The 16,078-nt window shown below is 37.1% G+C and overlaps 1 protein-coding gene across 1 annotated transcript; it reads left to right on the top strand.

The window, feature by feature from the left end:
• Window positions 1-126: 126 nt before the first annotated feature.
• LOC137256593 (uncharacterized) lies at window positions 127-16,078 on the top strand. The gene is made up of 8 exons (XM_067794467.1): window positions 127-182; window positions 2,937-3,012; window positions 4,697-5,025; window positions 6,613-6,730; window positions 8,847-9,006; window positions 10,074-10,126; window positions 11,334-11,443; window positions 16,029-16,078. Exons 1-8 carry the CDS (start codon window positions 127-129, stop codon window positions 16,048-16,050), a joined length of 924 nt encoding a protein of 307 aa, XP_067650568.1. The 3' UTR covers window positions 16,051-16,078.

The raw sequence follows: 16,078 nt of genomic DNA, 5'->3' as shown, positions 1-16,078 counted from the left end.
CGTCGTGGAAATGTCAGATCTGGTGCAATAGGACGTTTACCGTTTAAAACAGACTGCAAATAACGTAAACCATGTGTAAAAAGCAGAAACATAAAGGGAACGTCTAGTAAATAGCGAAAACTCAAGATGACATTTTCTCCAGGAGATCTGAAAGACGTGGCAAACCTTGTTGCTAGGAAGCTGTGAGTATCTAAGCTGGACTCAGTGGCCAAGTCCATTTCACCTTATCCATGTTTTTCATTCATGTATTGAACTGTATCGACGATTGTTTTCTCATTTCTGCAGTGCTTCGTCAGTTAAGGGTGATTATGTTCTTTTGATTTAAAATCATTTGGAAACTAGATGGACAGATTTGTTTTGTAATTCGATTTCGAATTCACGGAAATCACGCACCTGTTTGGCCGAACAAGCATTTCCAAATCTTCTTTGATGTAAATGAACAATCGCGTGCATACAATGTGGAATAATTTTGATTACACATATCGAGTTATGTATACAGCACACTCAGTAAACTGTTTTGTTGACACTGGAGAAATTTGGTAAAAATGCAAATATTAAATTAACTTTGTGTGAATTCAGATTTAGATTTTATTATTTATTGTTATTACTATTATTATTAATATTTCCACACTTACACTAATTTCATGTGTTGTCAAGCAGATCTTTACCTTAGTGTCTCATTACCACTTAACAACCAGTCCTTTGTCACCACAACATACATTACTACAATCTCTAATTTGGCAGCTGTCTAACAATAGGATATAAATAAACCCTGCTATTATCTGAAGTGTTGTAACCCTGCCCTGTTGAACATAAATTCATGGATCGTTATTGTAAACTTTATCCGTTAAAGCGTATGACCATCAACATAATGAATATAAAAATGAGGCTTGATTTGCATTGAATGCTGTGGTGTCTGATATTATATGAAAGAAACTCATTATTGTGTTTGTCAAGTTTTGTTTCACTGTCATTGGAGTGGTTTGCCACACTGAATAATAACAGATTGTTTCTACTGTAGTCTGGCAATCTACACAATTTATCTACAGTTGACTTGTTCCGGGTTTTACATTTCAGCCTAGATTTGAGGCTCCCTGTGACTCAAACTCCTAATTTTCAAGTGTCCTGGACTACAAAACATGGGTCCCATATACTTATATGCTCTTATCAATATTATCTTGTAAAATTGGTGTAATTCACTTTCTGTTATTGTATTGTGTATCGTGATCATCACATTGTTACAACAGTTCAATTAGAAATGATACCATTACCCAACTAGTAGCAGACTTGGTGATAACTTATTGCCACTTGACCAAATTTTTGACAAAAAGTATTTGAACCTTTTCTATGTCCCTGTGGATGTGCTAATAAATTTCGTTGCGTCCACTCTCAATTTTTATGCAGATAGGATGTAGCAATTCACATCCAATAAATATCTGCTTGTTCAACTTTGCAGATGCCAAGGTTGCACATGGACACTTTACATTGTTTTAGATGATCTTTCACAGCCATGTTAATCATCCAATTTTTGATGTCATTGGTTTCTGTTGATAACTGAGAACTCCCTTTTAAAACCTGGAAAATGCTAATGGTGGATGCAATTTTATTTCTAACTTTATACTTCAATTTTGATGAGTGAAGAAGGTGACTCTGTCAAATCACAAAGAAGTCGACAAGCCATGTTAGTAAACATGGTCCACCTCGAGTTTCAGTAGGTAAATAGTTATCTCCAGGTTTTGAATTTCTTGAATAAAAGTGCCAATGCTGCTGTTAAAAGAAGTACATTGTGCCTGGAGATATTCCAGTCCATACCATTTTATTGTATTTGTTAAAATAACAACAACACAAAATGTACAACTACGATAGCAGTGAAAATATACAAATTTAAAAAAGATGCATTAAATTGAATTATCAAAAGCATACGTACCATACACAATAAATGTCAACCACATTTTATTTAGTGTCAAGCTATTTGTGGACACTTACTACTGATTTAGGTGAGTACAGTGTTAACTTGGTTAATAACAAATTCTTAGATTTATATTTATATTTATTTTACACATTTATACTTAATATTTAGTAGTTCATACTAAATTTGGCCAAGAATTTATAATTTATGTAATTTATAAAGGATAAGTTTTGCATCAGACCTTGGCCAAAATAGAAACTGGGTTAAATTGGCATCTCAGTTTCAGAAAGTCATGTTTTGAAAATGTCTTTCTACAGATTCAGAACAGAATAGCATGTGATGAATTTAATATTCCAAATTATTAAATTAATTGTGAACTTACTGCTGTGACCATTGGCAATAATAATCTGTACAGACTTTAAGAACAAATATTCAGAAACTGAATGTTAACCATCCATATTCCTCATTTTGAAAAGACTTCCAGTGGGTAATCAGATTTCAAAATTGATTTTCTTTTCAGCATTTTTGAATTCCAGAGGCCATTTTAACAATTTTGTAACTGTCCTGTGTCATACTTGATAAAGAAATATTTTATTCTTTGATGCAGGGATTGGGGTAGAGAACTTTGACAATGGGCCATTTTCAGGATTGTTAGCCATTTTCTGAATTTACAATGGGCCACTGCCTTTAAATTTATATCAGTAGTAAGCCTCAACATTTTAAAGAGCCACTTCTATTCTAATGATCATAATGGCCCATTCCCCTTGCCTTTCCCAAATCTCTGTTGATGCTTGACCATCCTCACTATAGTTTCTTCCAAAATTTTAGCTACATGGCGGTGGGGTATAGCAGTGGTTAAAACACTGACTCACGTTTTTTCCCAACATGTGTACAAATACTACAATGAATGAAGCCCATTTCTGGTGTCCTCCGCTGTGATATTGCTGGAATATTGGCTAAAGTGACGTAAAACTATACCTACTTACTTATACCACAATTTCAGATGAGAATGTTTGTGTTACTGTAGGGAGGTGTACATGAATAAAGAGAGGAGGGAGACAAGGTTCCAGCCAGCTGGATGTTTCAGAACCACAAAGAAAATGGTAGGCTATTTTAACTTCACTTGATCCAATTAGTACATACAGGAAGCCATTTGTTAGTCTCAGTGGTGGCGGGGATTATCCTTGAGTCCTGTATTTTAGGGTCCCTGAGACTCATGCTCTTAATTATCAGGGGTCTTTGTGAACAAAATGTATGTCCAAGACACTTAACTATCATCATTAATCAGTCCCTCCTGGATTCCACGGCAAATTTATAAGAATTCCGCGGCAAAGTTAAGCAAATTCTGCACCCCACTCTTCAATATTCTGCAAAACATTCTGCGTCTAAAACATTTAGAAAAAACAACAAAAACATTATACAGACCTTCATAGTTTAATTCTTAATCACTGATATAAAGTTATGTCGACAGTACCCATCACATCTTGAGTGACAAGGCACCCACCCTTTTTTCTGTGTTTGAGAATTAAATACTCGCTGAAAGTTATTTCTCTCCTCTCAGTTGTAACTTTTCGTTACTTGCAGACAATTTTATACCTAAAAGAAATCTGAAATTTGAAAATGATCGATTTTGAGAATGTAATTGCAGTGCCAAATTCATCTAATATTATTTCAAAAATGCCTAAAACTTCCTTTATTAATGAAGTATCTTTAATCATGATTATTTTGAAAATGTCACAATAAATATGTCAGTCCTTTTAATGTGTAACCAACCCTACTTTTGACATTAGCTCTATGTTTTGTTTGGGCTGACAGTTTTCACACAGTTTTTAAAATGAGCAAATTCTGCAGCTGAAAAGTGGCAAATTCTGCACAGATTCTGCATGCAAATGCGTTTTCTGCGGACCAGACATTGTTCTGCATGGCAAGGTAAATTCCATGATTTTTTCTGCAACCACGGAATTGTGGAATCCAGGAGGGACTGATTAATACTATGTTGTATAATTGTTGTAATTCAGTTATTGTTATTGTATTGTGTATCATGATCATCACATTGTTACAGTAATCAAATTGGAAATGATACCATACCTCGGCTAGTAACAGACAGTGATAACATATTGTTGCTTGAATGAAATTTTGCAACAATCACTTGGACTTTTTTTATGTTTCCATGGATGCTTTTAAATGCCTATTGTCAATGGGATTCTGATCCCGTAAATCTCTTTGTCGTTAACCTGTTTGTCTGTTACTGGCTCTGTGGCCCTCATGTTTACATTTTCAACCCAAACCTTGGGATCATCTTATATCCTTCACATATCCCAGATTTAGGGTTATAACAAGGTTCACCACGGTGTCACAAAAACTTTGAAAAATGTGAGCTCAAAATGTTGGCTTAAAATGATTTGGGAAGTCATTTTGTCCATTTCTGAGTCATGAAGATATCTTGTCAATAAAGAAATAAATTGTATAGTGAGCCTATTTGGATTCACATAGGTAAACAAAATCATTATACTTCAGCTATGACTTGTATGAAACCTGCTTTTGTATATTTTGCTAAATTGTTGAGTCAAACATGCAATTACGCATTGTGTAAAACCCAGGGTCTCTATGATCTATCCTCTATGTTGTGTGAGTCAAACATGCAGGAATTATGCATTGTGTAAAACCCTGGGTCACTATGATCTGTCCTCTGTATTGTGTAGAACCCTGGGTCTCTATGATCTATCCTCTGTATTGTGTAAAACCCTGGGTCTGTATGATCTCTGGTTTATACTGTGTGACTTACAGCAGAAGTATGACCTCCTACATAGAGTAATGGAGACCTCCGATCTGGAACAGATCCCAGCACCTCCATCAAAAAGTCCGCAGCGGAAAAGTCTCAGGAGGCCGAGCCCTGATGGAAAGGTAAAGATGGCACATAAATCCAGAAAACAAGATGCTTCCAAGGAACGTAAAGGAACCAAAGATAAGAGGATTGATGTGTCACAAAGTGGCAAAGACAAGCGGAAGGCACAGTCAGACCCAGACAGGAGGGGAGAGGCAGACAAGAGGAGGGACAAAGAAGGTGTGGTTCTGAAGAAGGAAACGTGGGTGCGGGTTGTTGATGACGATGAGAGGTGAGAACAGGCTCAGTTTGTGTGAAATATGACTGTAATGACCTGAAATCATGTACTGCATAAATATACCTTGAGAGAGAATAACTACTAGCACTTTATCATGTGGAATGAACGCTCCAGTGATTCTTGTATAGCGTTAGTCCACCAAGAACTGCTGAGTGTAAGAGGCAACCAAGTGGATCTTGTGTTGGATCCGGTGACTTCACTGACAACCAGTTGTGATTCACTGATAGCATGAATGGGTGCTCATATTATCAATTCCAGGATATATCATGTCCAAACTAAGCTTTGACAAGTTCCTCTCATCATGTCTCATGTACATTGTTGGAATATTGCTGAGTCTAACACTGTACTAAAAATTCGTGTTGTACGTACACACTGATGATCATTGCTTACAAAAGTTAAAATAACCATCCTCGATAAATCTCTACTAGTACCCTGGATGCATCTACGACATGGCCCGATAATTTTATTACCTCCTTTTGCTGGGTCCGCCTTCTCACAGAAGCCAATCAGATAGGCTGTTACGACTGAGCTTGCCAGTGTCAACAAAGATAGCAGCAACAGCCGCAAGGGCTTGCTCGATGTGTAACTCAGATTTAGGGAAGAACAAATAAATTGGAAATTGAAATTGAAACCTTCAAAATATATGCAAGAACTCCTTATACCTTTTTCATAGTACCTCTGCAACAATTGTGTTGCCAAGTTTAATCTGTTAGATAAAAGTACTGCAAGTGAGCTATGATAAAAGCTGTGTGATTGGTATGCCCCGATATGATCAGTAATTTCTGTGATAATCTTTGTGATGTAGTCACAAAATACTAATAACAGTTGAATTTCCTTTATATTATTATATATTAATAGTTTTGAGAATGTTTTTTGGTGATATGATTGCTTTTGCATGACTTTAAAACCACATCAATAAAAAAATAGACTGGTTCCGGCACTCATTGTATTGATATATAAACCCAAATGGCTGATGCTGCTGCAGACGCTTTTTCTTGAGTTACAAACTGTAGAGCAAAGTCATCAATTCGGAAAAAATTTTCATTTGATCTCGTGTACAATCACAAAGTTCTGACAGTGGCCAGTGGCACTGTATCCAAAGAGAGGAGACAGTGATTTCATTACCTTAAATCATCTGTTTTTGTTTTCACAACATATTAATTATTACAATATGTATTGCAGTACACCAATACATATCACAATTTATCATCCAAAACTGTGTACCACAGGAGATATCGCTTGTGTTAGGCCATAGGATATCACCAAGGATATATATATCATTTTGACAGTAGATTTTGTACAATGACCTGACAGTGCCATGATGTCATGAACTTGATGATGTCACAATGCTGTGACATCACTGCACTGCAAATCTGATACTATAATGCTAGTACTTTGTCCAGAGATGTTTGGGCAATGCCCAATCCTTGTGCCACGTGCACAAAGATGTTATTTTTGCGAATGTGAACTAAAGCTGTAAAGATTAAACTGTGACAGGGACCTGTGATGGTGACCTGTGACGGTGACCTGTGACGGTGACCTGATGACCTGATTGTTTTATGTGTTATGTTCCAGTTACAGTCCTCCAAGTTCACCTGATATGAAGCTGTCTATCTCTCCCAAGCTGAAGAAGACATCCCTCTCTGTTGTGGCCAGAAAAGAAGCTGCTCGTCTATCTGAATATGCCAGCAATGTCTTTGTAAGTACCATTAGAAAATGTGTCGAGTAGCTACGCATAGCTTGGCAGAGTCACCTCATGTCTGCTAGTTGTTTTGAATAGGTCCCCAGCAATCTATTCTGCTTTGAACCGTTTGTTTGTTTGTTTGTTTGTTGTTTAACTCTGCACTCAGCAATATTCCAGCTGTATGACAGCCATCTGTGAACAATCAAGTCAGGACCAGACAATACCATGATCAACGTCATGAGCATCTAGCAGATTAGTCACTTGGATGATTTTGTAGTATTTGGATTCATGCTCATCATATCTATTTGTCTCTGTTGGATTTGGATCACTGTCATATGGCTATAAAGTTGATGGATGCGACAAACAATATCAGCATCATTTTCTAGTAAATGCCCCCGAACTTATTGTGTACAGCAGATATGCACTGACTGTCATATGGCTATAAAGTTGATGGATGCGACAAACAATATCAGCATCATTTTCTAGTAAATGCCCCCGAATTTATTGTGTACAGCAGATCTGCACTGACTGTCATATGGCTATAAAGTTGATGGATGCGACAAACAATATCAGCATCATTTTCTAGTAAATGCCCCCGAATTTATTGTGTACAGCAGATCTGCACTGACTGTCATATGGCTATAAAGTTGATGGATGCGACAAACAATATCAGCATCATTTTCTAGTAAATGCCCCCGAATTTGTTGTGTACAGCAGATCTGCACTGACTGTCACATGGCTATAAAGTTGATGGATGCGACAAAAAATATCAGCATCATTTTCTAGTAAATGCCCCCGAATTTATTGTGTACAGCAGATCTGCACTGACTGTCACATGGCTATACTGTACAGCAGATCTGCACTGACTGTCACATGGCTATAAAGTTGATGGATGCGACAAAAAATATCAGCATCATTTTCTAGTAAATGCCCCCAAATTTATTGTGTACAGCAGATCTGCACTGACTGTCACATGGCTATAAAGTTGATGGATTCGACAAACAATATCAGCATCATTTTCTAGTAAATGCCCCCAAATTTATTGTGTACAGCAGATCTGCACTGACTGTCACATGGCTATAAAGTTGATGGATGTGACAAAAAATATCAGCATCATTTTCTAGTAAATGCCCCCAAATTTATTGTGTACAGCAGATCTGCACTGACTGTCACATGGCTATAAAGTTGATGGATGTGACAAAAAATATCAGCATCATTTTCTAGTAAATGCCCCCAAATTTATTGTGTACAGCAGATCTGCACTGACTGTCAAATATGATATGTAAATATGACTGTAAACTTTTGATCATTTGATCGAAATGATCATTCGAACAGTAAAAGGGATATTTCATCTACCTTAATAGAAATGTTACAAGCAAAAAGACATTTTACTTTTTTCAGCGCTGAACACAAGAAAAAACCACTTGTTTTCCCTTCTCCATATAATGGATGGAAGTTTTCAGTTATGGCTTAAATGAAAACAAGCATGTTTGTCACTTCTTCCTTCATAGAGAGTTACTGGGACTCAGATTAATAATAACAATATAGGTAATTTGTATTGCATTTGACTCCACAACACTTGGCCAGGCTCCAAGTGCAAACACAAGACAGTAGAGAAAAAAACTGGTTCAAAATTTGTTTTGTTTTGATCTTGAGGTGTTTTATAGTATTTGTTAGAATTAAAGATTTTATATATTGTGATATTCTGTATCATAAGTGCACAATACTTTGGCCATATATCATTGTGATTAAAGTGCTGGTATTGTGATGTATCGTATTGCAGGCTGCATGCCAATACCTCAACCAGCACAAGCTCAGATGTGCTGGGCCAGTTGCTGTGCAGAGTAGTGTCCCTTGGACAGTCAGAAACCATTGTTTGGGGTTGAAAGAGATTGGATAGTGCTGAGTGTTCTGTTTCACAGATCTGGCAACTGACTGACTATGTGATGATGACAAGCATATTTTATTTATTTTACTTATTTTTTAAATATTTTTCTATTTTGTTTCCCATACAATGTTTCAGGATCATTACAGATCTCTTCAGTAGGTGAAGTTTAAATCCCTAAAATATCTTTGTCATCTATAACAACTTCTTAATGCTACTAAGAGATGACGCTCTCATTATGTCCAGGACGGTCAGGACCTTGACAAGCTTCAGGTGATACATCGGTACCGACCCAACAGCTCCGACATACCCCATATCACAGAGAACGGCAAGGTCCAGAACTACACGTGTCATGTGGGCTCTGCGCTCCATGCCAAAAAATATGTGGATTACTATATGAAGGAAGGTAAGATGACAACAGACTCATGTGAAGCAGTGAATTCATGTTGGCTCCACAGCTCCACAGCTCCACAGCTCCACAGTTCCTGTGGTCTACAGCTTGTATTCTCCAGACAATTTTCCAACCATCTCAGTCAAATTCTGGTCATCACAGGATCTGACAAGTGCCAGTACTCTTCCAACCCAAGTAGCATTATACTGTATTTGTGTAGAACTGTTAAATTGTTATACCCCAGCTATGAAGTAACAGGGGTGTATAGCGTTCATTCCATTCATCCTTCCATCCCGAAACTTGTCCGGAGCATATCTCTGAAAGTTTACATGCTAGGTTCACCAAACTTCACACGCATGTTAGTCATTACTATGTCCCAAGGAGGGAAGCAGGGATATGTGAGCTGTGCTCACTTCTACACTTGTTTGATCTGTATTCTAAAAGTTGGAGACTGAATGATGAAACATAAAAATCAACATCTAAATATTGCTGTGTGCAGTTTTGGTATCTTGATAAAATTGATGTAAAATTCAGTGGTCATTCTCAAGGTTTAATCTGGACCAATATTCCTGAGAAAATATTGTTACTTGACTTTTTTTAATGCAATAATGTAAGACTAGGCATCAATCTCATTCTATTAGTGCTGTGAAATACATGTGACAGGAGTTGTATTATCTTGAAATGTTTAGTTTTGGTGTCTGGTTTGGATACTTTTCATGGGGGCAAAAATCGGATTCTTTAATGGTAAATACCTGATCAGCAAGAACTTATCTATAGTTTTTCATCCAGCAGAGATGCAACATACTTCATTATCTGACCACAGACATAAATGTGTTTTTCTGCCTGACTGAGTGATCTTCTATTATTTCCAGTGTACCCTGCTTTCAAGCGAGTATGTACCCAGCTGGGAGTGCTAGACTTACTTTGGTACTTTGTGGTAGTTGTTTTTTATCTTGAATAAAAGCTGGGCTTAGGGAACATAAACTAACATCGAGGGGACATCAACCCATGTTCCTCTTGTGACAACTGAACAACATGTAATATTCTTATGGTGTACCAACAGTCTCATCACGCTCTTGCAGGACTCCAGACAGGCAGGAAGGAATACTCAAAAAGACTTCAGGAGCTGAAACGGGTAGGTAGTTTTGAGGAATGGTGTTTCTTATTATTGCTTGTATGAATTCCAGTCTGATTTTACACATGGTCTCCATAATGGCCTAGTTGAACATGGTCTCTATTTTTGACCATTTCTGAGCACATCACGAAAGCTGCAACAGTTTTCCAAATTTGTTTGGTCCTTGTGAGAATTGCAGCCATTCTGTTTAAGTTTGATGACACCTTAAATTTCCCTCTCTTGACTTTCATGCTTAGTTTTCTACACTGCGGCAGAGCGTGTGCCTTCCAGTCACATGTTATATGATTTCTGGCATATTGGGGTTTTGTATGAAGTTATTAAGATGGACTTTCACACATCAAGATTATCAAGATTTTTCTAATACTTTGCTAACAGTGTTACCTGCCAATATATACAAATGCACTCTAAAATTTGAGGGCTCTGCCACATGTTGACATAATTTCGGTCATGACACTATGGCAGGAATATTTTTAACACGTTTATGTGATGCTACACTGTGGACAGGGAGAGGCATTTGTCTTCAGACAAATAAGACTTAGCTGAAATAGAGGTAGGTGTCGTTTCCTAAGCACAACTTGAAAACTGTTCAGTATTTTTCAACAAAAAATGGTAGATATATCAAAGAGAGATATAGATATATCTTGCTATTTACAGATTTTTTGGCATTTACATATTTTTTTTTCAATTTCAAACGAACAATTTGGATTGAAAAGGATCCTTATACAACATGCACATAGGTTTTAAGATGGAACATGTCCCATTGCTTTTCATCTTAACAGATGATATGTGTTGTTATCTGTCCATTTCTTGTTTTCAGTTGGAGGAGCAGGAAAGTTATGTACTTTGCCTTGTCCAGGATTCACAATGATCATAATTCTTCTTGTATCGATAATTGTGGACATCACCAGAGTGTTGGTTAGCTGATCACATATTCTCTTCCCATATTAACCTGGCATGACGTGATGATGTTCAGACTATGTGTTTGAATACATTAAATTTTCATGCAGTCGATAGGGTGTTGGGATATCCAGTTGTTAAAGCGTTCGCTCATCACACCAAAGACCTGGATTCGATTCCCTCAAGCGTACAATGTGAAGCCCATTTCTGGTTTCCACTATTATGATATTGCTGAAATATTTTCAAAGCAGTGTAAAACTCACTCCCTCCCTTGATAATCACATCTCACTCACTCTATCCAACTCCTCAGGGCACACCGACACCATCAGAGAAGGGCTCAGTGCAGTCGGTGAAAACTGCAGCATCAGCGTCGACAACAAGAAGTGAGGATTACAGAAACACCTGTAGAGAGAGAACAAGGTGAGTGTACCAGGACACATTATGGTGTGCCTGGATCAAAATAGCAGTCGAAACCAGTATAGAGTCTGAGCATTATTTTAATTTGTATTTAATCTGTTTGTAGTGGTAGTGTTTTCAAAATATGAAATAAAGTGTCGCTTATCAGTCAATAAGGGCTGGTGACCTTTTTATAAATGTGTTCCAACATGATATTGCTTTAAGCTTAGATTGGTTTAATAGTTATCACTGTCATACAGTCAGATTTGTTAGACCCGATGTAAAGGTATTAGCTTTATTATATACATGTGCAAAGATATCAGAGGCAAATATATACAAAATTCTTTATACTAGAAGAAAAGTCTTGTGGACAAAGTTGATATACTGGCAATTACTATCGCCTAACGTCATTTGCCCTGTGATACTTGGAAACAACGCTTAAGGGAAAATTCTTTTTACACACTTTTAAATGTTGTGTACTGAGCATTGGTGTGGTATTTCTTCTTTTTGTCACCTGTGTGGATATAGTTTTCTTTGTTGTATAGTTTATGGTGAATGAGCTGCTTACTGAGTAGACATTTTAACCATCCTCATTGATCTAGTGGATCATGTATGTGATGATATTTCATTGACTCTGTCTCTGACGTAGCTTCATGTTGAGTGATAGTCCAATGACAAGTTCCTCAAATATCAATCCAGCTGTATTACACCTACCAGCAAGAACAATTCTGTGCAGATTTCAACATTCTGCGTATTTTAGTGGTCATGGCAAGATGTATAATGTGTATATTTAATAAACCTCTCTCCTGTTAGGTACTGATTTTGATGTAGATATTTCTGACAAACATGAATAGGTGACTTATTATGGTAAAGACAGTAAATGAACCACCAAAACATATGGTATGAACAGTATGAACAGGGCACATATTATGGTGATGATGCTAAATGAACCACCAAGAGATATGGTATGAACAGTATGAACAGGGCACATATTATGGTGATGATGGTAAATGAACCACCAAGAGATATGGTATGAACAGTATGAACAGGGCACATATTATGGTGATGATGGTAAATGAACCACCAAGAGATATGGTATGAACAGTATGAACAGGGCACATATTATGGTGATGATGCTAAATGAACCACCAAGAGATATGGTATGAACAGTATGAACAGGGCACATATTATGGTGATGATGGTAAATGAACCACCAAGAGATATGGTATGAACAGTATGAACAGGGCACATATTATGGTGATGATGGTAAATGAACCACCAAGAGATATGGTATGAACAGTATGAACAGTGCACATATTATGGTGATGATGCTAAATGAACCACCAAGAGATATGGTATGAACAGTATGAACAGGGCACATATTATGGTGATGATGGTAAATGAACCACCAAGAGATATGGTATGAACAGTATGAACAGGGCACATATTATGGTGATGATGGTAAATGAACCACCAAGAGATATGGTATGAACAGTATGAACAGGGCACATATTATGGTGATGATGGTAAATGAACCACCAAGAGATATGGTATGAACAGGGCACATATGGTGATGATGGTAAATGAACCACCAAGAGATATGGTATGAACAGTATGAACAGGGCACATATTATGGTGATGATGGTAAATGAACCACCAAGAGATATGGTATGAACAGTATGAACAGGGCACATATTATGGTGATGATGGTAAATGAACCACCAAGAGATATGGTATGAACAGTATGAACAGGGCACATATTATGGTGATGATGCTAAATGAACCACCAAGAGATATGGTATGAACAGTATGAACAGGGCACATATTATGGTGATGATGGTAAATGAACCACCAAAACATATGGTATGAACAGGGCACATATTATGGTGATGATGGTAAATGAACCACCAAAACATATGGTATGAACAGGGCACATATTATGGTGATGATGGTAAATGAACCACCAAAACATATGGTATGAACAGGGCACATATTATGGTGATGATGGTAAATGAACCACCAAGAGATATGGTATGAACAGGGCACATATGGTGATGATGGTAAATGAACCACCAAAACATATGGTATGAACAGTATGAACAGGGCACATATTATGGTGATGATGCTAAATGAACCACCAAGAGATATGGTATGAACAGTATGAACAGGGCACATATTATGGTGATGATGGTAAATGAACCACCAAGAGATATGGTATGAACAGTATGAACAGGGCACATATTATGGTGATGATGGTAAATGAACCACCAAGAGATATGGTATGAACAGTATGAACAGGGCACATATTATGGTGATGATGCTAAATGAACCACCAAGAGATATGGTATGAACAGTATGAACAGGGCACATATTATGGTGATGATGGTAAATGAACCACCAAGAGATATGGTATGAACAGTATGAACAGGGCACATATTATGGTGATGATGGTAAATGAACCACCAAGAGATATGGTATGAACAGTATGAACAGTGCACATATTATGGTGATGATGCTAAATGAACCACCAAGAGATATGGTATGAACAGTATGAACAGGGCACATATTATGGTGATGATGGTAAATGAACCACCAAGAGATATGGTATGAACAGTATGAACAGGGCACATATTATGGTGATGATGGTAAATGAACCACCAAGAGATATGGTATGAACAGTATGAACAGGGCACATATTATGGTGATGATGGTAAATGAACCACCAAGAGATATGGTATGAACAGGGCACATATGGTGATGATGGTAAATGAACCACCAAGAGATATGGTATGAACAGTATGAACAGGGCACATATTATGGTGATGATGGTAAATGAACCACCAAGAGATATGGTATGAACAGTATGAACAGGGCACATATTATGGTGATGATGGTAAATGAACCACCAAGAGATATGGTATGAACAGTATGAACAGGGCACATATTATGGTGATGATGCTAAATGAACCACCAAGAGATATGGTATGAACAGTATGAACAGGGCACATATTATGGTGATGATGGTAAATGAACCACCAAAACATATGGTATGAACAGGGCACATATTATGGTGATGATGGTAAATGAACCACCAAAACGTGGTATGAACAGTATGAACAGGGCACATATTATGGTGATGATGGTAAATGAACCACCAAGACATGTGGCATGGACAGTGTGGACAAGGCACATATTATGGTGATGATGGTAAATGAACCACCAAGAGATATGGTATGAACAGTATGAACAGGGCACATATGGTGATGATGGTAAATGAACCACCAAGAGATATGGTATGAACAGTATGAACAGGGCACATATTATGGTGATGATGGTAAATGAACCACCAAGAGATATGGTATGAACAGTATGAACAGGGCACATATTATGGTGATGATGGTAAATGAACCACCAAGAGATATGGTATGAACAGTATGAACAGGGCACATATTATGGTGATGATGCTAAATGAACCACCAAAACATATGGTATGAACAGGGCACATATTATGGTGATGATGGTAAATGAACCACCAAAACGTGGTATGAACAGTATGAACAGGGCACATATTATGGTGATGATGGTAAATGAACCACCAAGACATGTGGCATGGACAGTGTGGACAAGGCACATATTATGGTGAAGTATTGTCCATTTGGATGCTGCTTGCCTTGAAGTTTCAGTTATCAATTTCAGGCAAGTCATCAGAGATAAAAAGTCTTTTATCATACCCACTAGAGTACCCGACCACCTGGTTGTTTATCCCAATATGATAATGATGCTTTTTAGACACTTGTGTGGTAAATATGTATGTGCTTACATTTACATTGACAACATATTGGATGTAACCGTGGCAAACTGACATGCAGTTGTAACCTGCAAGACCATCCTTTTGTTGTTGTGTCTCACAACTCACAACTCACAACGTGAAAAATACTTTTATGAACTTGAATCATAAGCCGTCTCTTCTTCAGACTGCTATTTTTGGTCTTCAAAGTACGGCTTATCTACAGTCATATACAGTATGCTTAAGTCTGAGATGTGTTCTTGGTGGTGGGAATCAGAAACAAAATCCACAATCAAATATCAGAGGACTTGTGGTGAATGATTATCGATTGTAATTGAAATATATACATTGTTAGTGTAATTACCAACTTTAAGGGGTTTTCCCTATATTTTTTTATCATTAATGTTTTAATGTTTTTTTCATAACTAATACTGCCTTGCAATGAAATGTACGTTGCAAGGAAAACACTGGAACTGTAATTAAAAAAAACATTAAAATTTTACAATGCACATAGCTCTGTGTTTTTGAGTACATGTCTGTTCATGAATATTCATGAAATTTAAAGGTTAGTTTACTTTATTCGGGAGTCTTTTCTACAACAACAAACTTCTGATTAATTGAAAATATCTTTTTTACAACTGATGACTATTTGAAATCCTTCTTTTGATTGATTTTTTATTATTTTCGACCATCAGAACTCCACTATGTGTTGTAAATATATTTTTTAGAGTTATGGTATAACTTTTGTCTGTGATATTCCTGAGAAGGGTAAAGCAGAAAGTGTTTTAGTCTCTGATATGGTGATGATAACAATGTTTTCAGGGTGAAGGAAACTCGCGGATAGGTAAGACGCAGCATGGCTTTAACAATGC

This window comes from Haliotis asinina, chromosome 11, assembly GCF_037392515.1.
Source record: "Haliotis asinina isolate JCU_RB_2024 chromosome 11, JCU_Hal_asi_v2, whole genome shotgun sequence".
Taxonomy (NCBI): Eukaryota; Metazoa; Mollusca; class Gastropoda; order Lepetellida; family Haliotidae; genus Haliotis; species Haliotis asinina.
This window is presented reverse-complemented; position numbering and strand designations above follow the sequence as displayed.

Coding starts and splice junctions, on each gene's coding strand:
- LOC137256593 (XM_067794467.1), top strand. CDS start 127: ATGACATTTTCTCCAGGAGATCTGAAAGACGTGGCAAACCTTGTTGCT. Junction 10,127..11,333: donor GACTTCAGGAGCTGAAACGG/GTAGGTAGTTTT, acceptor CCAACTCCTCAG/GGCACACCGACACCATCAGA. Junction 11,444..16,028: donor ACCTGTAGAGAGAGAACAAG/GTGAGTGTACCA, acceptor CAATGTTTTCAG/GGTGAAGGAAACTCGCGGAT.